The 25,124-nt window shown below is 42.6% G+C and overlaps 1 protein-coding gene across 1 annotated transcript in view; it reads right to left on the reverse strand.

Moving 5' to 3' along the window:
• Positions 1–25,124, reverse strand: part of LOC106591106 (NACHT, LRR and PYD domains-containing protein 12-like) — a gene marked incomplete at its 5' end in the record, with an annotated part of 67,034 nt that overhangs the window by 40,959 nt on the left and 951 nt on the right. Inside the window, 5 exons of the mRNA XM_045719558.1 lie at positions 6,593–6,758; positions 7,660–7,663; positions 9,995–10,172; positions 18,206–18,379; positions 22,866–24,657. Coding sequence (XP_045575514.1) covers positions 6,593–6,758; positions 7,660–7,663; positions 9,995–10,172; positions 18,206–18,379; positions 22,866–24,657 — 2,314 coding nt within the window. The remainder of the gene's footprint in view (positions 1–6,592; positions 6,759–7,659; positions 7,664–9,994; positions 10,173–18,205; positions 18,380–22,865; positions 24,658–25,124) is intronic.

A 25,124-nucleotide genomic window follows, 5' to 3' on the forward strand; every position in this document is an offset into this window, starting at 1 on the left:
GTGTGTGTCCACTGTGTGTGTGTCCATTGTGTGTGTGTGTCCATTGTGTGTGTGTGTCCAGTGTGTGTGTGTGTGTGTGTGTGTGTGTGTGTGTGTGTGTGTGTGTGTCCAATGTATGTCCAGTGTGTGTGTGTGTGTGTGTTTGTGTTTGTGTGTGTGTGTCCAGTGTGTTTGCGTGTGTGTCGACTGTGTGTGTGTGTCCACTGTGTGGTTGTGTGTCCACTGTGTGGTTGTGTGTCCAGTGTGTGGTTGTGTGTCCAGTGTGTGTGTGTGTGTGTGTGTGTGTGTGTCTCCAGTGTGTGTGTCCAGTGTGTGTCCAGTGTGTGTGTGTCCAGTGTGTGTGTGTGTCCACTGTGTGTGTCCAGTGTATGTCCAGTGAGTGTGTGTCCAGTGTGTGTGTGTCCAGTGCGTGTGTGTCCAGTGCATGTGTTCAGTGTGGGTGTCCAGTAAGTGTCTCAAGTGTGTGTGTGTGTGTGTTCAGTGTGTCCAGTGTGTACAGCAAGTGTTTCCTGTGTGTGTGTGTGTGTGTGTGTGTGTGTGTGTGTGTGTGTGTGTGTGTGTGTGTGTGTGTGTGTGTGTGTGTGGACACTGGGGACACACACACACAGTGGAGGCGTACACAAATTGGACACACACACACAACCTTGAGACACTTACTGGACACACACACTGGACACACACACAAACACTGGACACACACTCGACACACACACACACACTGGACACAAACATACTGGACACACACTGGGACACACACACACACACACACACACACTGGACACACACACACAAAACACACACACACAGTGGACACACTGGACACACTGGACACACACACAGTCAGCATATAACTTTGTCCAAGTGGTGGAAAGAATGTGTGTCTTAACTATCCTGATAAGTCAAACGTGTCTGATATGAACATTGAAAGAGGTAGTTGTTTGGGCTAAATTATAGATGGGCAGGGGAAGAGGTAGTTGTTTGGGCTAAATTATAGATGGGCTATGTACAGGTGCAGTGATCTGTGATCTGCTCTGACAGATGGTGCTTAAAGCTAGTGAGGGAGATAAGTGTTTCCAGTTTCAGAGATTTTTGTAGTTCGTTCCAGTCATTGGCAGCAGAGAACTGGAAGGAGAGACAGCCAAAGGAGGAATTGGCTTTGGGGGTGACCAGTGAGATATACCTGCTGGAGCGCATGCTACAGGTGGGTGCTGCTATGGTGACCAGTGAGTGGAGATAAGGGGGGACTTTACCTAGCAGGTTCTTGTAGATGACCTGGAGCCAGTGGGTTTGGCGACGAGTATGAAGCGAGGGTCAGCCAACTAGAGCGTACAGGTCGCAGTGGAGGGTAGTATATGGGGCTTTGGTGACAATACGGATGGCACTGTGATAGACTGCATCCAGTTTATTGAGTAGAGTATTGGACGCTATTTTGTAAATGACATCGCCGAAGACAAGGATCGGTAGGATGGTCAGTTTTACGAGGGTATGTTTGGCAGCATGAGTGAAGGATGATTTGTTGCAAAATAGGAAGCCATTTCGAGATTTAACTTTGGATTGGAGATGTTTGATGTGAGTCTGGAAGGAGAGCATACAGTCTAACCAGACACCTAGGTATTTGTAGTTGTCCACATATTCTAAGTCAGAACCGTCCAGAGTAGTGATGCTGTACGGGCGGGCAGGTGCAGGCAGCGATCGGTTGAAGAGCATGCATTTAGTTTTACTTGTATTTAAGAGTAGTTGGAGGTCACGGAAGGAGAGTTGTATGGCATTGAAGCTCGTCTGGAGGTTAGTTATTAACACAGTGTCCAAAGAAGGGCCAGAAGTATACAGAATGATGTTGTCTGCGTAGAGGTGGATCAGAGACTCACCAGCAGCAAGATCGACATCATTGATGTATACAGAGAAGAGTTGGCCCAAGATTTGAACCCTGTGGCACCCCCATAGAGACTACCAGAGGCCCGGACAACAGGCCATCCGATTTGACACATTGAACTCTATCAGAGAAGTAGTTGGTGAACCAGGCGAGGCAATCATTTAAGAAACCAAGGCTATTGAGTCTGCCGATGAGGATGTGGTGATTGACAGAGTCGAAAGCCTTGGCCAGGTCAATGAATACGGCAGCACAGTATTGTTTCTTATCGATGGCGGTTATGATATCGTTAAGGACCTTGAGCGTGGCTGAGGTGCACCCATGACCAGCTCTGAAACCAGATTGCATAGCGGAGAAGGTGCGGCATCAAGCTTAGAATGTAGGATGGCTGGGGTGTTAAGCATGTCCCAGTTTAGGTTATCTAGCAGCACGAGCTCTGAAGATAGATAGGGGGCAATCAGTTCACATATGGTGTCCAGAGCACTTCTGGGGGCAGAGGATGGTCTATAGCAGGCGGCAACGGTGAGAGACTTGTTTTTAGAAAGATGGATTTTTAAAAGTAGAAGTTCAAATTGTTTGGGTACAGACCTGGATAGTAGGACAGAACACTGCAGGCTATCTCTGCAGTAGATTGCAACACCACCCCCTTTGGCCGTTCTATCTTGTCTGAAAATGTTGGAGTTAGGGATGAAGATTTCAGAGTTTTTGGTGGACTTCCTAAGCCAGGATTCAGACACGGCTAGGACATCCGGGTTGGCAGAGTGTGCTAAAGCAGTGAATAAAACAAACTTAGGGAGGAGGCTTCTAATGTTAACATGCATGAAACCAAGGCTATTATTACAGAAGTCATCAAAAGAGAGCGCCTGGGGAATAGGAGTGGAGCTAGGCACTGCAGGGCCTGGATTCACCTCTACATCACCAGAGGAACAGAAGATGTGTGGGTGGTGGAACTGAAAGGTTGGATAAGGTATAATGAGCAGGGCTAGAGGCTCTACAATGAAATAAGCCAATAAACACTAACCAGAACAGCAATGGACAAGGCATATTGACATTAAGGAGAGGCATGCTTAGCCGAGTGATCATAAGAGTCCAGTGAGATTCAGACAGCTAGCCGGGCCATAGGTAGCAAGCTGGCAGAAGATGGAGGGAGGTCTGTTTTTAGCCACCTCGTGCGTTTCCGTCTGTAGATTAGTGGGGTTCCATGTGGTAGGGGGGACCAGTCCAATTGGCAAAATAGTTATAGTTATAGTGGCCCAAGAAAATTGTCCGATAGACCTATTCAGATAGCAGCCGATAAGACAGCTAACAATTAGCGGGCCGCAGATGGGCGTTCAGGTTACATCGCGACGGAGGGGCCAGTTGGATAACTCCCTCAGGCAGATAACGTTGATAGTCCAGTCGTGAAGGCCCGATGGGGCTCCGCATCGGCAGTAAAACGGGTCCGGATAGGCGATTGTAGCCCAGGAGTGGCTGATGGAACTCTTCAGGTGGCTAGCTCCGGAATAATTGATGTTAGCTCCGGGACCGACGTTAGCCAATAGTCACTCAGGTAGCAGCTAGCTAGCTGCAAGATCCAGGTGTAAATGTCCAGAACCTGCGGTAGAAATCCGGGGATATGGAGAGAAAATAGGTCCGGTATGCTCTGGTCTGAGTCGCGCTGTACAAAACTGGCGATAGCTTTTCGAGCTAAGGGATAGCTGATGACAGCCAACCGTCGCTAGCTGAACTCCAACGTTAGCCAGTGAACTGGCCAACCTCTGGCTAACCTCTGGCTAGCTTCTGTTGTGGATTTCAGATTTGAGGTAAATAATATATATATATTTTTTAATTGGTGAGGCGGGTTGCAGGAGAGTGTTTTAAGATTGAGTTTTTTGAAAAAAATATATAAAAAGATAGAGTATACAGTCCACACCATATCTATTTTGACAGTGAAGCTGACATTTTAAATGTGGCTCTATATTCCAGCATTTTGGATTTCAGATCAAATGTTTCATATGAGTTGACAGTATATAATGTCACCTTTTATTTGAGGGTATTTTCATACATATCTGTTTCACCATTTAGAAAAATAAAAGCACTTTATGTATCTAGTCCTCCTATTTGAAGAAGTCATAAGTATTCTGACCAATACACTTATTTTTGTTATTTTTATTTATTTATTTCACCTTTATTTAACCAGGTAGGCTAGTTGAGAACAAGTTCTCATTTGCAACTGCGACCTGGCCAAGGTAAAGCATAGCAATTTGACACATACAACAACACAGAGTTACACATGGAATAAACAAAACATACAGTCAATAATACAGTAGAACAAAATAAAACAATGTCTATATACAGTGAGTGCAAATGAGGTAAGTTAAGGCAATAAATAGGCCATGGTGGCGAAGTAATTACAAAATAGCAATTAAACACTGAATACTGGGGTGCCAAGGAGCAAGATAAATAAATAAATACAGTATGGGGATGAGGTAGGTAGATAGATGTGCTGTTTACAGATGGGCTATGTACAGGTGCAGTGATCTGTGTGCTGCTCTGACAGCTGGTGCTTAAAGCTAGTGAGGGAGATATGAGTCTCCAGCTTCAGAGATTTTTGCAGTTCGTTCCAGTCATTGGCAGCAGAGAACTGGAAGGAAAGATGACCAAAGGAGGAATTGGCTTTGGGGGTGACCAGTGAGATATACCTGCTGGAGCGCGTGCTACGTGTGGGTGCTGCTATGGTGACCAGTGAGCTGAGATAAGGCGGGGCTTTTCCTAGCAGAGACTTGTAGATAACCTGTAGCCAGTGGGTTTGGCGACGAGTATGAAGCGAGGGCCAACCAACGAGAGCGTACACATCGCAATGGCGGGTAGTGTATGGGGCTTTGGTGACAAAATGGATGGCACTGTGATAGACTGCATCCAGTTTGTTGAGTAGAGTGTTGGAGGCTATTTTATAGATGACATCACCGAAGTCGAGGATCGGTAGGATGGTCAGTTTTACGAGGGTATGTTTGGCAGCATGAGTGAAGGATGCTTTGTTGCGAAATAGGAATCCGATTCTACATTTAATTTTGGATTGGAGATGCTTAATGTGAGTCTGGAAGGAGAGTTTACAGTCTAACCAGACACCCAGGTATTTGTAGATGTCCACGTATTCTAAGTCAGAGCCGTCCAGAGTAGTGATGCTGGACGGGCGAGCAGGTGCGGGCAGTGATCGATTGAATAGCATGCATTTAGTTTTACTTGCGTTTAAGAGCAGTTGGAGGCCACGGAAGGAGAGTTGTATGGTATTGAAGCTCGTCTGGAGGTTAGTTAACACAGTGTCCAAAGAGGGGCCAGAAGTATACAGAATGATGTCATCTGCGTAGAGGTGGATCAGAGACTCACCCGCAGCAAGAGCAACATCATTGATGTATACAGAGAAGAGAGTCGGCCCGAGAATTGAACCCTGTGGCACACCCATAGAGACTGCCAGAGGTCCGGACAACAGACCCTCCGATTTGACACACTGAACTCTATCAGAGAAGTAGTTGGTAAACCAGGCGAGGCAATCATTTGAAAAACCAATAGGCAGTCGATTCAGCCAATAAGAATGTGGTGATTGACAGAGTCGAAAGCCTTGGCCAGGTCGATGAATACGGCTGCACAGTAATGTCTCTGTTCGATGGCGGTTATGATGTCATTTAGGACCTTGAGCGTGGCTGAGGTGCACCCATGACCAGCTCGGAAACCAGATTGCATAGCGGAGAAGGTACGGTGGTATTTGAAATGGTCGGTGATCTGTTAGTTAACTTAGCTTTCGAAGACCTTAGAAAGGCAGGTTAGGATAGATATAGGTCTGTAGCAGTTTGGGTCTAGAGTGTCATCCCCTTTGAAGAGGGGGATGACCGCGGCAGCTTTCCAATCTTTGGGAATCTCAGACGATACGAAAGAGAGGTTGAACAGGCTAGTAATAAGGGTTGTAACAATTTCGCTAGATAATTTTAGAAATAGAGGATCCAGATTGTTTCGCCCGGCTGATTTGTATGGGTCCAGACTTATAGTGTATTAAAGTGGTCAAAAGTTTAGTATTTGGTCTGATATTCCTTGAACGCAATGACAACATCAAGCCTGTGACTCTACTCAAGGTTGTAAACTCATTGGTTGCATTTGCAGTTTGTTTTGGTTGTGATTTGTAGAATCACAAGCTTGATGTAATCACTGCAGACATGGAATATGGGACCTATACTAAACGTATGTCTACTTCAAAACAATATCAGTGAATATGTCCAAATATGTAAGACTTCTTCAAATGGGAGAACTAGATACATAAAATGCTTTCATTTCTAAATGGTAACACAGATAAATATGAAAATACACTCAAATAAAAACTGACATTCTGTACTGTCACCTAATATTTAACCTTTATTTAACAAGGCAAGTCAGTTAAGGACAAATTCTTATTTTCAATGACAGCCTAGGAACAGTGGGTTAACTGCCTTGGTCAGGGGAAGAACAACAGATGTTTACTTTGTCAGCTTGGGGATTCGATCCAGCAACCTTACGGTTACTAGTCCAACGCTCTAACCACAAGGCTACCTGCCTAGTAGTCGTTGCGCAACTCCTAAATGTTGGAGCATAGCACCAACTTTAAAACTGTAAGCTTCACTGTCCAAACACATGGTGTGGACTATGTGTGCCTGGTAAACACATGTGGATCTGGTGAACAGTTATCACTTGTTGACCAACTACAGGCATACTGACCTCAGAGTCTCCAGTTTACAGTGGGGATTCCCCAGTCCAGCAGAGAGCACTTTCACTACTGAATCCTTCAGGTCATTGTTACCCAGATCCAGCTCTCTCAGGTGTGAGGGGTTTGACCTCAGAGCTGAGACCAGAGAAGCACAGCCTTCCTCTGTGACTAGACAGCCTGACAAAGAGTAAAATCATATTAAAACCACACTGCTATTCTTTGGTGTTGAAAATAGTGGCAGTATATTTTCTCATCATATTCAGATATATCAGTGTCCTGAAACCTGCCATATCTATTCATAAATACATGAATGTATGATTATTAGAAATGACAAATTATCAAAGTATTGCTTGTAGAGAGAAACATGTTTAGTACAAATATTTGAGTAGACTGACCAGACCAGTTTATAAAGCAGTATCAGTCAAAAGACAGACAGTGAGGTACCAGATTTAGATTGTATTGAGTACACAGTCCACACCATATCTATTTTGACAATGAAGCCAACATTTTAAATGTGGCTCTATACTCCAGCATTTTGGATTTGAGATCAATTTATTTTTATGAGCTGACATTATATAATGTCACCTTTTATTTGAGGATATTTTCATACATATCTGTTTAAACATTTAGAAAAATAATAGCACTTTATTTATTCAGACCCCCTATTTGAAGAAGTCATAAGTATTCAGACCAATTCAGTATTTGTTGTAAACTCATTGGTTTATTTGCAGTTTGTTTTGGTTGTGTTTGAGGTTATGTTTTGCCCAAAAGTAACTGAATGGTGGATGATAACTGGAGTAATTTTCTGTCTAAGTGAGTAGATAACATGTTTCTAAACACTACAAAATGAATCATGATGATGCCATGATTAAGAAAAATAATGAATGAATCATGAATAATAATGAGTGAGAAAGTTACAGAGGCTACAACAAAACATGCTAACCTCTCACCATTACCAATAACAGAGGCTACAACAAAACATGCTAACCTCTCACCATTACCAATAACAGAGGCTACAACAAAACATGCTAACCTCTCACCATTACCAATAACAGAGACTACAACAAAACATGCTAACCTCTCTCCATTACCAATAACAGAGACTACAACAAAACATGCTAACCTCTCACCATCACCAATAACATGAGAGGTTAGCATTTATTCTGATCTTTGTGCCTCTGTAACTTTCTCATTGATCATCATTCACGATTCATTCATGATTATTCATAATCATGGTAACATCCACATGAATGTAGAAGTGTTCAGAAACATCTTCTATTCTCACTGACAATACAAGTGAAGTGACTCCAAAATGACAGGACATTATTTACCATTCAGTTTCTATTAGGAAAAACATCATCCAAAACACAACCAAGACAAACTGCAAATGCATTCAACATGTTAGTAGAATCACAAGCTTGATGTAATCACTGTAGGCATGGAATATGGGACCAAATGCTAAACTTATGACAAAATTAATTCGTCCAAATAATTACGACTTTTTCAAATGGGAGAACTACTGTACATACATAAAGTGCTTTCATTTCTAAACTGTAAAATATATACAGTTGAAGTCGGAAGTTTACATACACCTTAGCCAAATACATTTAAACTCAGTTTTTCACAATTCTTGACATTTAATCCGAGTAAAAATTCCCTGTTTTAGGTCAGGTAGGATCACCACTTTATTTTAAGAATGTGAAATGTCAGAATAATAGTTCAGAGAATGATTTATTTTATCTTTTATTTATTTCATCACATTCCCAGTGGGTCAGAAGTTTACATAAACTCAATTAGGATTTAGGAGCATTGCCTTTAAATTGTTTAACTTGGGTCAAACATTTCGGGTAGCTTTCCACAAGATTCCCACAATAAGTTGGGTGAATTTTGGCCCATTCCTCCTGACAGAGCTGGTGTAACGGAGTCAGGTTTGTAGGCCTCCTTGCTCGCACACACTTTTTCAGTTCTGCCCACAAATGTTCTATAGGATTGAGGTCAGGGCTTTGTGATGGCCACTCCAATACCTTGACTTGGTTGTCCTTAAGCCCTTTTGCCACAACTTTGGAAGTATGCTTGGGGTCATTGTTCATTTGGAAGACCCATTTTGCGACCAAGCTTTAACTTCCTGACTGATGTCTTGAGACGTTGCTTCAATATATCCACATCATTTTCCTACCTCATGATGCCATCTATTTTGTGAAGTGCACCAGTCCCTCCTGCAGCAAAGCACCCCCACAACATGATGCTGCCACCCCTGTGCTTCACGGTTGGGATGGTGTTCTTCAGCTTGCAAGCATCCCCTTTTTCCTCCAAACATAACGATGGTCATTATGGCCAAACAGTTCTATTTTTGTTTCAACAGACCAGAACACATTTCTCCAAAAAGTACGATCTTTGTCCCCATGTGCAGTTGCAAACTGTATTCTGGCATTTTTATGGCGGTTTGGAGCAGTGGCTTCTTCCTTGCTGAGTGGCCTTTCATGTTATGTCGATATAAGACTCGTTTTACTGTGGATATAGATACATTTGTACCTGTTTCCTCCAGCATCTTCACAAGGTCCTTTGCTGTTGTTCTGGGATTGATTTGCACTTTTCGCACCAAAGTACGTTAATCTCTAGGAGACAGAATGCGTTTCCTTCCTGAGCGGTATGACGGCTGCGTGGTTCCATGGTGTTTGTACTTGCGTACTATTGTTTGTACAGATGAACGTGGTACCTTCAGGCATTTGGAAATTGTTCCCAAGGATGAACCAGACTTGTGGAGGTCTACAATTTTTTTCTGAGGTCTTGGCTGATTTTTTTTGATTTTCCCATGATGTCAAGCAAAGAGGCACTGAGTTTGAAGGTGTACCTTGAAATACATCCACAGCTACACCTCCAATTGACTCAAATTATGTCAATTAGCCTATCAGAAGCTTCTAAAGCCATGACAACATTTTCTGGAATTTTCCAAACTGTTTAAAGGCACAGTCAACTTAGAGTATGTAAACTTCTGACCCACTGGAAATGTGATACAGTGAATTATAAGTGAAAGAATCTGTCTGTAAACAATTGTTGGAAAAATGACTTGTGTCATGCACAAAGTTGATGTCCTAACCAACTTGCCAAAGCTATAGTTTGTTAACAAGAAATTTGTGGAGTGGTTGAAAAACAAGTTTTAATGACTCCAACCTAAGTGTATGTAAACTTCTGACTTCAACTGTATGTATGAATACCTTAAAATAAAAGGTGAGATTCTGTACTGTCACCTAATATGAAACATTATATCTCAAGTCCAAAATGCTGGAGCATAGCACCAAATTTAAAACTGTAACCTTCACTGTTCAAACACATTTGGTGTGGACTAATTGTGTCTGGTAAACACATGTGGATCTGGTGAACAGTTATCACTTGTTGACCAACTACAGGAATACTGACCTCAGAGTCTCCAGTTTACAGTGGGGATTCCCCAGTCCAGCAGAGAGTAGCTTCACTCCTGAATCCTTCAGGTCATTGTTTCTCAGATCCAACTCTCTCAGGTGTGAGGGGTTTGAGCTGAGAACTGAGGCCAACACTTTACAGGATGTGTCTGTGAGTTTACAGCCAGTGAGTCTGCCAACACAGAAGAAATACAATGACAGACAGGTTGTTATTAAAATCACACTGCTATTCTTTGGTGGTGAAAATAGTGGCAGTATATTTTTTCAACATTTTCTGATACATCAGTGTCCTGAAACCTGCCATATCTATTCAAAAATGAATGTATCATTTTTTGAAATGACAAATTATCAAAGTATTGCTTGTAGATAGAAATATGCATATTAACAAATATTTGAGTGGAATGACCAGACCAGTTTAAAAAGCAGTATCAGTCAGAAGACTGACAGTGAGGTATCAGATTTAGATTATATTGAGTACACAGTCCACACCATATCTATTTTGACAGTGAAGCTAACATTTTAAATGAGGCTCTACACTCTAACCTTTTGGATTTCAGATCAAATGTTTCATATGAGGTGACAGTATATAATGTCACCTTTTATTTGAGGATATTTTCATACATATCTGTTTCACCATTTAGAAAAATAAAATCACTTTATGTATCTAGTCCCCCTATTTGTAGAAGTCATAAGTATTTTGACCAATTCACTTATAGTGTATTAAAGTAGTTATAAGTTTAGTATTTGGTCAGATATTCCTTGAACACAGTGACTACATGAAGCTTGTGACTCAAACTCGTTGATTGCATTTGCAGTTTGTTTTTGTTGTGTTCTGGGTTGTCTTTTGCTCAATATTAAAATGGTGGATGGTGACTGGAGTAATTTTCTGTCTAAGTGAGTAGATAACATGTTTCTAAACACTACTAAATTAATCCTGATGATGCCATGATTATTACAAATTATGAATGAATCATGAACAATAATTATTGAGAAAGTTAGACGCTACAAGAAAACATGCTAACCTCTCACCATTACCAATAACAGAGACTACAACAAAACATGCTAACCTCTCACCATTACCAATAACAGAGACTACAACAAAACATGCTAACCTCTCACCATTACCAATAACAGAGACTACAACAAAACATGCTAACCTCTCACCATTACCAATAACAGAGGCTACAACAAAACATACTAACCTCTCACCATTACCAATAACAGAGGATACAACAAAACATGCTAACCTCTCACCATTACCAATATCAGAGGCTACAACAAAACATGCTAACCTCTCACCATTACCAATATCAGAGGCTACAACAAAACATGCTAACCTCCAATAACAGGGGAGGTTAGCATTTATTCTGATCTTTGTGCCTCTATAACTTTGTTATTCGTCATTATTCATGATTAATTCATGATTATTCGTAATCATAGTAGCATCCACATGAATGTAGAAGTGTTCAGAAACATATTCTATTCTTACTGACAATACAAGTGAAGTGACTCCAAAATGACAAAACATTATTCACCATTCAGTTTCTATTAGGAAAAACATAATCCAAAACACAACCAAGACAAACTGCAAATGCATTCAACAAGTTAGTAGAATCACAAGCTTGATGTAATCACTGCAGGCATGGAATATTGGACTAAATACTAAACTCTTGACTAAATTAATTTGTCCATATAATTTAATATTTTTCAAATGGGAGAACTACATATATAAAGTGCTTTCATATCTAAACGGTAAAATATGTGTATAAATACCTTTAAATCAAAAGGTGACATTCTGTACTGTCACCTAATTTGAAACATTTCATCTCAAATCCAAAATGTAAAACTGTAAGCTTCACTGTCCAAACACCTATGATGTGGACTATGTGTGTCTGGTAAACACATGTGGATCTGGTGAACAGTTATCACTTGTTGACCAACTACAGGAATACTGACCTCAGAGTCTCCAGTTTACAGTGGGGATTCCCCAGTCCAGCAGAGAGCACTTTCACTCCTGAATCCTTCAAGTCATTGTTACTCAGATCCAGCTCTCTCAGGTGTGAGGGGTTTGACTTCAGAGCTGAGACCAGAGAAGCACAGCCTTCCTCTGTGACTCCACAGCCTGACAGCCTGCAAAGAGTCAAATCATATTAAAATCACACTGCTATTCGTTGGTGGTGAAAATAGTGGCAGTAAATTTTTTTTCAAAATGTTCAGATACATCAGTATCCTGAAACCTGCCATATCTAAACTCAGCACTGTGAACTGCGTTTATTTTCAGCAAACTTACCATCTGTAAATATTTGTATGAACATAACAAGATTCAACAACTGAGACACAAACTGAACAAGTTCCACAGATATGTGACTAACAGAAATTGAATAATGTGTCCCTGAACAAAGTGGGGGTCAAAATCAAAAGTAACAGTCAGTATCTGGTGTGGCCACCAGCTGCATTAAGTACTGCAGTGCATCTCCTCCTCGTGGACTGCACCAGATTTGCCAGTTCTTGCTGTGAGATGTTACCCCACTCTTCCACCAAGGCACATACAAGTTCCCGGACATTTCTGGGGGGAATGGCCCTAGCCCTCACCCTCCGACCCAACAGGTCCCAGACGTGCTCAATGGGATTGAGATCCGGGCTCTTCGCTGGCCATGGCAGAACATTCCTGTCTTGCAGGAAATCACGCACAAAACGAGCAGTACTGCTGGTGGCATTGTCATGCTGGAAGGTCATGTCAGGATGAGCCTGCAGGAAGGGTACCACATGAGGGAGGAGGATGTCGTCCCTGTAATGCACAGCGTTGAGATTGCCTGCAATGACAACAAGCTTAGTCCGATGATGCTGTGACACACCGCCCCAGACCATGACGGACCCTCCACCACCAAATCGATCCCGCTCCAGAGTACAGGCCTAGGTGTAACGCTCATTCTTTCGACGATAAACGCGAATCCGACCATCACCCCTGGTGAGACAAAACCACGACTCGTCAGTGAAGAGCACTTTTTGCCAGTCCTGTTTGGTCCAGCGACGGTAGGTTTGTGCCCATAGGCGACGTTGTTGCCGGTGATGTCTGGTGAGGACCTGCCTTACAACAGGCCTACAAGCCCTCCATCCAGCCTCTCTCAGCCTATTGAGGACAGTCTGAGCACTGATGGAGGGATTGTGCGTTCCTGGTGTAACTCAGGCAGTTGTTGTTGCCATCCTGTACCTGTCCCGCAGGTGTGATGTTCGGATTTACCGATTCTGTGCAGGTTTTGTTACACGTGGTCTGCCACTGCGAGGACAATCAGCTGTCCATCCTGTCTCCCTGTAGCGCTGTCTTAGGCGTCTCACCGTATGGACATTGCAATTTATTTCCCTGGCCACATCTGCAGTCCTCATGCCTCCTTGCAGCATGCCTAAGCCGAGTTCATGCAGATGAGCAGGGACCCTGGGCATCTTTTTTTTTGTGTTTTTCAGAGTCAGTAGAAAGGCCTCTTTAGTGTCCTAAGTTTTCATTACTGTGACCTTAATTGCCTACCATCTGTAAGCTGTTAGTGTCTTAACGACCGTTCCACAGGTGCATTTTCATTCATTGTTTATGGTTCATTGAACAAGCGTGGGAAACAGTGTTTAAACCCTTAAGATCTGTTATTTTGATTATTACGAATTATCTTTGAAACACCGGGTCCTGAAAAAGGGCCATTTCTTTTTTTGCTGAGTTTATTCATAAACGGATGTTTCATTATTAGAAATAACAATTTATCAAAGTATTGCCTGCAGATAGAAACATGTATAGTACAAATATTTGAGTAGACTGACCAGACCATTTTAAAAAGCAGTATCAGTCAAGACAGACAGTGAGGTATCAGATTTAGATTGTATTGAGTATACAATCTATTTTGACAGTGAAGCTAACATTTTAAATGTGTCTCTATACTCCAACATTTTAGATTTGAGATCAAATGTTTCATATGATATGCATTTGCCATTTGTTTTGGTTGTATTTTTCCCAATAGTAACCGAATGGTGGATGATGACTGGAGTAATTTTCTTTACAAGTGAGCAGATAACATGTTTCTAAACATGACTAAAATAATCCTGATGCCATGACTAAGAAAATAATGAATGAATCATGAATGATAATCATGAGTGAGAAAGTTACAGAGGCTACAACAAAACATGCTAATCTCTCACCATTACCAATAACAGAGAGTACAACAAAACATGCTAACCTCTCACCATTACCAATAACAGAGACTACAACAAAACATGCTAACCTCTCACCATTACCAATAACAGAGGCTACAACAAAATATGCTAACCTCTCACCATTACCAATAACAGAGGCTACAACAAAACATGCTAACCTCTCACCATTACCAATAACAGAGGCTACAACAAAACATGCTAACCTCTCACCATTACCAATAACAGAGGCTACAACAAAACATGCTAACCTCTCACAATTACCAATAACAGAGGCTACAACAAAACATGCTAACCTCTCACCATTACCAATAACAGAGGCTACAACAAAACATGCTAACCTCTCACCATTACCAATAACAGGGGGATTAGCATTTTTTCTGATATTTGTGCCTCTATAGCTTTGTTATTCGTCATCATTCACGATTCATTCATGATTATTCATAATCATGGTAGCATCCACATGAATGTAGAAGTGTTCAGAAACATCTTCTTTTCTTACTGACAATAAAAGTTAAGTGACTCCAAAATGACGGGACATTATTCACCATTCAGTTTCTATTAGGAAAAACATCATCCAAAACACGAACAAAACAAACTGTAAATGAATTCAACAAGTTAGTAGAATCACAAGATTGATGTAATCACTAGAGGCATGGAATATGGGACCAAATACTAAACCTTTGGTTAAATGAATTTGTCCAAATACTTACGACTTACATGAAGTGCTTTCATTTGTAAACGGTAAAATATATATTTATGAATACCTTTAAGTAAAAGGTGACATTCTGTACTGTCAGCTACTATGGAATGTTCTATCTCAAATCCAAAATGCTGGAGCATAGTGTCAAATTTAAAACTGTGACACCAGCCTTTGCTTTGGCTCCCCCCTCCTGTCCAGCTCAGGCGTTTGGCGTCGCCAGCCTTCTAGCTGCTGCCAAACCTGCTGCTGGCAAACGCCCTTTACTCATCAACCCCGGACTTGTCTCGTCGTCATTACACACACCTGGTTCCAATCCCCACTCTATCACTGTATATATACTCCCTCTGTCATTTGTCTTTGTCGGTCATTGTAAATGTTGCTTGTTTTTCTGAGAGGAATCTCTCCTACTATTTCCTGAGTACTTTATTATTGTACATTATTATGACCGACCCAAGAGAACAGGAAGCAGCAGGACTTCCCAACCTCTCCGCTATAGGATCTCCTCCACCACGACTCGTACCTGGAGCACCTCGGGACTCCCATGGACGAGGTGCTCCGGACCGTACGCCATCTGCAGGCTACACCACCACCTTCCCAGCTCCCCGCGGTCGTTCCAGCCACGCCACCACCATCTACAACACCCGGTCTGATCAGCAACGTCCACCTGCCCCTCCCGGAGCGGATTGACCGCACCCCAGCTCACTGTATGGGGTTTCTCCTGCAGTGTGACCTCCACCTTGCCCGTCATGCCGGGACGGCCTCTAAGAGGGATAAGTTGGCCTTGGTGATCTCGGTGCTGACAGGCTCTGGAGTGGGCACACGCCGTCTGGGAGAGGGACGGTCCAGAAGTGCAATCCTATGAGCGCTTCACCCAACTCTTCCGTGCCGTCTTCGACCACCCAACAGAGGGCCGAGAGGGAGGTGAGAGGGAGGTGAGCGTCTCCTCCATCTACACCAGGGGTCCAGGACAGAGTCTGAGTATGCTCTGGATTTCCGGACGGTGGCTGCATCCACTGGCTGGAACAACCAGGACCTGTTAACGGTTTTCCGCTGGCTACAGGCAGACGTCCAGACCGAGCTGACCTGTCGCGATGAGGACCTCACGCTGGACCAGCTCATGCCCGTCGTCGCCCATCCAGGGGTTTCGGGTCTCTCCCAGGAATCTCCAGCGAGACTGAACCTATGGACGTGGGCACGACGCACTTTCCCCCAGAGGAACGTCAACGCCACCGTCAACAGGGTCTCTGCTCCTACTGCGGGGAGTCGGACCATCCTTGGAACACCTGTCCCAAAAGGAGAACCAGGCGAGGAAGTGACAGGCCGAGGAGCATGCCTGCCCCCTCATCGCCCATGGGACTGCACTATCGACCTACTGCCTGGTTCTATCCTACCGCGGGGGCACATCTACCCTCTCTCGCATGCAGAGACTAAAGCCATGGAGGTGTACGTCCAGGCCCCAAATTTTTTTTTGGGGGGGCACACGGGGAGATTGGCAGAGTTAGTGTGGAGACCTGAGCCAACGCCCAGTGCGTCCTGTGCCCGCTCCCTGCGTTTGCCGGGCGAAAGTAAGCATCCAGCCAGGACGAGTGGTGCCAGCTCTACGCTCGAGACCTCCAGTGCGCCTCCACGGTCCAGTATATCCTGTGCCTGCCCCACGTACCCAGCCTTCAGTGAGTCTATCCAGCCTGGTACGCCCTGTTCCTGCTCCCCGCACTTGCCCTGAGGTGCGTGTTACCAGTCTGGCACCACCTATGCCAGCCCCACGCATCAGGCCTCCAGTGTGCATTCCCAGTCCAGAGCTTCCGGTGACAGTTCCCAGTCCAGAGCTTCCGGCGACAGTTCCCAGTCCAGAGCTTCCGGCGACGTTCTACAGTCCGGAACCTCCTGAGACGGCCTACAGTCCGGAACCTCCTGAGACGGCCTACAGTCCGGAACCTCTTGAGACGGCCCACAGTCCGGAACCTCCTGAGACGGCCCACAGTCCGGAACCTCCTGAGACGGCCCCGAGTCCGGAACCTCCTGAGACGGCCCCGAGTCCGGAACCTCCTGAGACGACCCACAGTCTGGAACCTCCTGAGACGACCCACAGTCTGGAACCTCCTGAGACGACCCACAGTCCGGAACCTCCTGAGACGGCCCACAGTCCGGAACCTCCTGAGACGGCCTCCAGTCCGGAGCCTCCAGCGACGGCCTCCAGTTCGGTGCCTCCAGTGACGTCCTCCAGTCCGGAGTCTTCAGCGACGGTCTGCAGTCCAGAACGTCCAGCGGGTGTCTGCAGTCCAGAACCTCCAGCGCCGGTCTCCAGTCCAGAACCTCCAGCGGCGGTCTGCAGTCTAGAACCTCCAGTGATGATCCACGGTCCAGTGATGCAAAAGCGGAGGGATCAGCGGGCGGAGCGGGGGTTACGCCCCGAACCAGAGCTGCCTCCTCTACTGGAGGATTCGCTGGATGATAAGGTTCTGTGTACTGCACCAGAGCTGCCATAGACACTTGTTACCCTCACCACCCTCCCTTTTGTTTTTTGTTGTTTAGTTGCATTTGGAGTCTGCACCTTTGGGGGGGGGGTACTGTCACGTCCTGACCATGGTAAGCTGTTATTTTCTATGGTAGAGTAGGTCAGGGCATGACAGGGGGGTGTTCTAGTTTAGTTTTTCTATGTTATGTTCTAGTTTTGTATTTCTATGTTGGGTTGTTCTAGTTTTTGTATTTCTATGTTGGGCTTTGTTTGAGATGATCTCCAATTAGAGGCAGCTGGTCATCGTTGTCTCTAATTGGAGGTCATATTTAAGTTGGTGTTTGTCCCACCTGGGTTTGTGGGAGATTAATTTTGAGTAGTGTATGTTTCACCTCTGCGTCACGGTTTGTTGTTTTGTCATTCAGTTTATTTATGTATTGCATAGTTTCACAGTATAAATAAAATGTGGAACGACACACAAGCTGCACTTTGGTCCGCTCATTCCTACGACAACCGTGACAGTATATATGTATATATATATATATATATATATATATATATATATATATGTCATTTGTCTTTGTCGGTCATTGTAAATGTTGGTGGTTTTCCTGAGAAGAATCTCTCCTAATATTTCCTGAGTACTTGGGTTTTGTCACGCTTTTATCTATGGTGCTTTAATACACTCAGTAGTTCTAAACCTGTGACTGCCTCCTGCCTACTCCTCTCTACACTTGTGACAAAAATGGTATGCTTCACTGTCGAAACACATATGGTGTGGACTATGTGTGCCTGGTAAACACATGTGGATCTGGTGAACAGTTATCACTTGTTTACCAACTACAGGAATACTGACCTCAGAGTCTCCAGTTTACAGTGGGGATTCCCCAGTCCAGCAGAGAGCAGCTTCACTCCTGAATCCTTCAGGTCATTGTTACTCAGGTCCAGCTCTCTCAGGTGTGAGGGATTTGACCTCAGAGCTGAGACCAGAGAAGCACAGCCTTCCTCTGTGACTCCACAGCCTGACAACCTGACAAAGAGTAAAATCCTATTAAAATCACACTGCTATTCTTTGGTCGTTTAAAAAGTGGCAATACATTTTTTCAACATTTTCTGTCCTGAAACCTGCCATATCTATTAATTAATGAATGTATCATTATTATAAATGATCCTAATATTACTTGTAGAGAGAAAGATGTATAGTACGAATATTTGAGTCGACTGACCGGACCAGTTTAAAAAGCAGTAAAGGTCAAAATACTTGGAATGGCCTAGTCAAAGCCCAGACCTCAATCCAATTGGGGATCTGTGGCATGACTTAAAGATTGCTGTACACCAGAGGAACCCATCCAACTTGAAGGAGCTGGAGCAGTTTTGCCTTGAAGAATGGGCAAACATCCCAGTGGCTAGATGTGCCAAGTTTATAGAGACATACACCAAGGGACTTGCAGCTGTAATTGCTGCAAAAGGTGGCTCTACAAAGTATTGACTTTGGGGGGGGTGAATAGATATGCACGCTCAAATGTTCTGTTTTTTTGTCTTATTTCTTGTTTGTTTCACAATAACAAATATTTTGCATCTTCAAAGTGGTAGGCATGTTGTGTAAAATAAATGATACAAACCCCCCAAAAATCTATTTTAATTCCAGGTTGTAAGGCAACAAAATAGGAAAAATGCCAAGGGGGGTGAATACTTACACAAGCCACTGTATCTGTTTCACCATTTAGAAAAATGTAAACACTTTAAATATCAAGTCTCCCTATTTGAAGAAGTCATAAGTATTCTGACTAGAGGTCGACAATTAATCGGCATGGCCGATTAATTAGGGCCAATTTCAAGTTTTCATAATAATCAGTAATCTGCATTTTTGGACGCCGATTATGGCCGATTAAATTGCAATCCACAAGGAAACTGCGTGGCAGGCTGACCACCTGTTACGCGAGTGCAGCAAGCAGCCAAGGTAAGTTGCTAGCTAGCATTAAACTTATCTTATAAAAACATAATCACTAGTTAACTACACATGGTTGATGACATTACTAGGTTAACTAGCTTGTCCTGCGTTCCATATAATCAATGTGGTGGCTGTTAATTTATCATCGAATCACAGCCTACTTCAACTTCGCCAAACGGGTGATGATTTAACCTGTTAGGGCTAGGGGGCAGTATTTACACCGCCGGATAAAAAACGTACCCGATTTAATCTGGTTACCACTCCTACCCAGTAACTAGAATATGCATATACTTATTAGATATGGATAGAAAACACCCTAACATTTCTAAAACTGTTTGAATGGTGTCTGTGAGTATAACAGAACTCATATGGCAGGCAAAAACCTGAGAGATTCCTTTACAGGAAGTGGCCTGTCTGACCATTTATTGGCTTTCTTTGACATCTCTTTCCAAAACAAAGGATCTCTGCGGTAACGTGACACTTCCCACGGCTCCCATAGGCTCTCAGAGCCCGGGAAAAAACAGAATGTCGTCATTGCAGCCCCAGGCTGAAGCACTTTATCGCCTTTGTCAAGTGGCCGATCAGAGGACAAAGGGCTTAGGCTCGTGCACTGGCCGCCCCCGTCTTTCTTTTTTTCCCTCTATTTACCGAAACGCAGATTCCCGGTCGGAATATTATCGCTTTTTTACGAGATAAATTGCATAAAAATTGATTTTAAACAGCGGTTAACATGCTTCGAAGTACGGTAATGGAATATTTAGAAATGTTTTGTCACGAAATGCGCCATGCGCGCGACCCTTATTTACCATTTCGGATAGTGTCTAGAACGCACGAACAAAACGACACTGTTTGGATATAACGATGGATTATTTGGGACCAAACCAACATTTGTTATTGAAGTAGAAGTCCTGGGAGTGCATTCTGACGAAGAACAGGAAAGGTAATAACATTTTTGTTATAGTAAATCTGATTTTGGTGAAGGCTAAACGTGCTGGGTGTCTAAATAGCTAGCCCGTGATGGCTGGGCTATGTACTTAGAATATTGCAAAATGTGCTTTCACCAAAAAGCTATTTTAAAATCGGACATATCGAGTGCATAGAGGAGTTCTGTATCTATAATTCTTAAAATAATTGTTATACTTTTTGTGAACGTTTATCGTGAGTAATTTAGTAAATTGTTACTAAATTCCCCGGAAGTTTGCGGGGGGTAAGCTAGTTCTGAACGTCACATGCTAATGTAAAAAGCTGTTTTTTGATATAAATATGAACTTGATTGAACAAAACATGCATGTATTGTATAACATAATGTCCTAGGTGTGTCATCTGATGAAGATCATCAAAGGTTAGTGCTGCATTTAGCTGTCTTCTGGGTTTTTGTGACATTATATGCTAGCTTGAAAAATGGGTGTCTGATTATTTATAATAATCTAATGTTTTGCTTTCGTTGTAAAGCCTTTTTGAAATCGGACAGTGTGGTTAGATTAACGAGAGTCTTGTCTTTAAAATGCTGTAAAATAGTCATATGTTTGAGAAATTGAAGTAATAGCATTTCTAAGGTATTTGAAAATCGCGCTACAGGATTCAACTGGCTGTTACGTAGGTGGGACGATTTGGTGCCACCTAGCCCAAAAGCGCATTGCCGAAAAAAGCACAATCTTTGCACAAATGTACCTAACCATAAACATCAATGCCTTTCTTAAAATCAATACACAGAAGTATATATTTTTAAACCTGTATATTGAGTTAAAATAAATTAATGTTAGCAGGCAATATTACCTAGGAAAATTGTGTCCCTTCTCTTGCATTGTGCAAGCAGAGTCAGGGTATATGCAACAGTTTGGGCCGCCTGGCTCGTTGTGAACTAATTTGCCAGAATTTTACATAATTATGACATAACATTGAAGGTTGTGCAATGTAACAGCAATATTTAGACTTAGGGTTGCCACCCGTTCGATAAAATACGGAACGGTTCCGTATTTCACTGAAAGAATAAACATTTTGTTTTCGAAATGATAATTTCCGAATTTGACCATATTAATGACCAAAGGCTCGTATTTATGTGTTTATTATATTATAATTAAGTCTATGATTTGATATTTGATAGAGCCGTCTGACTGAGCGGTGGTAGCCAGCAGCAGGTTCGTAAGCATTCATTCAAACTTTACTGCGTTTGCCAGCAGCTCATAGCAATGTTTGAAGCACAGCGCTGTTTATGACTTCAAGCCTATCAACCCTGAGATTAGGCTGGCAATACTAAAGTGCTGATTAAAACATCCAATAGTGAAAGGTATATTAAATACAAATGGTATAGAGCGAAATAGTCGGTGCATCATTATCCCTATAATAACTACAACCTAAAACTTCTTAACTGGGAATATTGAAGAACTGGGAATATTGAACCACCAGCTTTCATATGTTCTGAGCAAGTAACTTAAAAGTTAGCTTTTTACATGGCACATATTGCACTTTTACTTTCTTCTTCAACACTGTGTTTTTGCATTATTTAAACCAATTTGAACATGTTTCATTATTTATTTGATTCTAAATAGATTTGATTTATGTATTATATTAAGTTTAAGTAAGTGTTCATTCGGTATTGTTGTAATTGTCATTATTTATTTATATATATATATATATATATGATTAATCGGTATCGGATTTTTTTGGGTCCTCCAATAATCGGTATTGCCGAAAAATCAGAATCGGTCTACCTCTAATTCTGACCAATTCACTTATAGTGTATTAAAGTAGTCAAAAGTATAGTATTTGGTCCCACATTCTTTGAACGTAATGACTACATCAAGCCTGTGACTGCCATGATTGAGAAAGATCATGAATGAATCATGAATAATAATGTGAGAGTTTCAGAGGCTACAACAAAACATACTAACCTCTCTCCATTAACCTCAAATAAAAGGTGACATTCTGTACTGTCGCCTAATATGAAACATTCTAACTCAAATCCAAAATGCTGGAGCATAGCACCACATTTAAAACTGTAAGCTTCACTGTCCAAACACATATGGTGTGGACTATGTGTGCCTGGTAAACACATGTGGATCTGGTGAACAGAATCACTTGTTGACCAACTACAGGAATACTGACCTCAGAGTCTCCAGTTTACAGTGGGGATTCCCCAGCCCAGCAGAGAGCAGCTTCACTCCTGAATTCTTCAGGTCATTATTACTCAGATCCAGCTCTCTCAGGTGTGAGGGGTTTGACTTCAGAGCTGAGACCAGAGAAGCACAGCCTTCCTCTGTGACTCCACAGCCTGACAGCCTGACAAAGAAATCATCATGACTTCACAAACACACTGTTCATTTAACACCAGTAGTGTAGAAGGACAATGGCAGATGCATTTGGTTTATTCTCCCAAACAACATATAGATTCATCATCCGTCTTCTAGAATTGTATGGTCATTTTGTTATACTAATGTGAAAATCAATGCATTTAATCAATATGTTATTCAATATAATATTATAAACATATTATAATACATATTTTTCGCAAAACTGAATATTGCTTCCTGATGATTAGTTCTTATATGTCATTTTATTTACTCACAGAACAACTCTGGAGGCTTTGACCACTGGCAGCAGCCTCAGAAGACCTTCCTCTGATCTGGAGTATTTCTTCAGGTCAAACACATTTAGCTCCTTTTCTGAAGTCAGCAACACAAAGACCAGAGCTGACCACTGCGCAGGTGACAGTTTGGGTTTTGAGACACTTCCTGATCTCAGGTATCTTTGGATCTCCTCCACTAGAGAATGGTCATTCAGTTCATTCAGACAGTGGAACAGATTGATGCACCTCTCTGGAGAGGGATTCTTCCTGATCTTCTCCTTGATGTACTTGACTGTTTCTTCATGGCTCTGTGAGCTGCTTCTTGTCTTTGTCAGTAGACCTCGTAAGTGTTTCTGATTGGACTCCAGTGAGAGGCCCAGAAGGAAGCGGAGGAACAGGTCCAGGTTTCCTGTCTCACTTTGTAAGGCTTGATCCACAGCACTCTTGTAGAAAGTAACTTTACGCCTTTGTTTGATCCTCACAGAAAAGTTCATGGATGTTGATTGCAGTTCGGCCATTAGATTCTCATTGTTGTTGATGAATGAGAGGAACACATATACAGCAGCCAGAAACTCCTGAATGCTCAGATGAACAAAGCAGTACACCTTGTCCTGGTACAGCCCACATTCCTCTTTAAAGAGCTGTGTACACAATCCTGAGTACACTGAGGCTTCATTGACATCAATGCCAGCCTCTTTCAGGTCTGCTTCATAGAACATCAGATTGCCATTCACAAGCTGTTGAAAAGCCAGTTTTCCCAGTGACAGAATGCTCTCTTTATTCCAGTGTGGACCTGTTTCTTCTTTCCCAAGATACTTTTCATTATTTTGTTTGGTATGAAACACCACAAGGTGTGTGTACATCTCAGTCAGAGTCTTGGGCATCTCTTCTCTCTTATGTTTCAGCATGTGTTCAAGGACTGTTGCAGAAATCCAACAGAAGACTGGAATGTGGCACATGATGTGGAGGCTCCTTGATGTCTTTATGTGTGAGATGATTCTGCTGGCCAGGTCCTCATCACTGAATCTCTTCCTGAAGTACTCCTCCTTCTGTGGGTCATTGAACCCTCGTACCTCTGTCACCTGGCCAACACACCATGAAGGGATCTTATTGGCTGCTGCAGGTCGGGTAGTTATCCAGAGGAGAGCAGAGGGAAGCAGATTTCCCTTGATGAGATTTGTCAGCAGAACATCCACTGAGGTTGACTCTGTGACGTCACAACAGATCTTGTTCTTCTGGAAGTCTAGGGGCAGTCGGCACTCATCCAGACCATCAAAGATAAACAGAACTTTGTACTTGTCAAAGTTGGAGATTCTTGATTGTTTGGTTTCCATTGAGAAGTGATTAAGAAGTTCAATGAAAGTGTGTTTGTCCTCTTTCATCAAATTCAGCTCCCGGAAAGGGAATGAAAATACAAATTGGACATCCTGATTTTCTTTTCCTTCAGCCCAGTCCAGAATGAACTTCTGCACAGAGACTGTTTTTCCAATGCCAGCAACTCCCTTTGTCAGCACAGTTCTGATACATTTGTCTTGTCCAGTTAAGGGTTTGAAGATGTCGTTACATTTGATTGCAGTCTCTGGTCTTGCTTGTTTCCTGGTTGTTGTCTCAATCTGTCTCAGCTCATGTTCATTATTGACCTCTCCTGTTCCACCCTCTGTGATGTAGAGCTCTGTGTAGATCTTATTGAGAAGTGTTGGGTTTCCTTGTTTAGCGATCCCCTCAAATACACATTGAAACTTCTTCTTTAGATTAGATTTGAGTTCTCGTTGGCAAATCACAGCAAGCTCATCTGAATGAAGAAATAACACAGGATATTAATATTACGTCTGTTTTAATGTCTACAGTAGTGTAGGACTGTTATAAAATGTTAAATTATAATCATTTATTCTCTTAACTGGCTGTATCAATGTGTAAATGTTTTCATAATGCATTACAGACTGGTGTGACTGATTATATTATTATTGGTATTATTGATGGTATTATTAATGTTGTCTCTCTCTCTCTCTAAATGAATCATCACAACACATCCTGCTGCTACTTCATGAGGTAAATAGGTGTTGTGTTGTTGGGTTTTGAGAATATAAAATATACTTATTCATGTCACTGAGGGAGTACTGAGGTTTAGATGGTCTACACCAGAAGTTAAGTAGGAGGTTCTGTAGCAGGAAGGTATATAGTGTGTGCAATTAATCTTGGAATGTGTTGAGTGCAGGGAAGCGATTACATGTGGCAGGCATTGATAAGGGGAGACGGGTA

This window comes from Salmo salar, chromosome ssa06 (genome assembly GCF_905237065.1).
Source record: "Salmo salar chromosome ssa06, Ssal_v3.1, whole genome shotgun sequence".
In the NCBI taxonomy this organism is placed as follows: domain Eukaryota; kingdom Metazoa; phylum Chordata; class Actinopteri; order Salmoniformes; family Salmonidae; genus Salmo; species Salmo salar.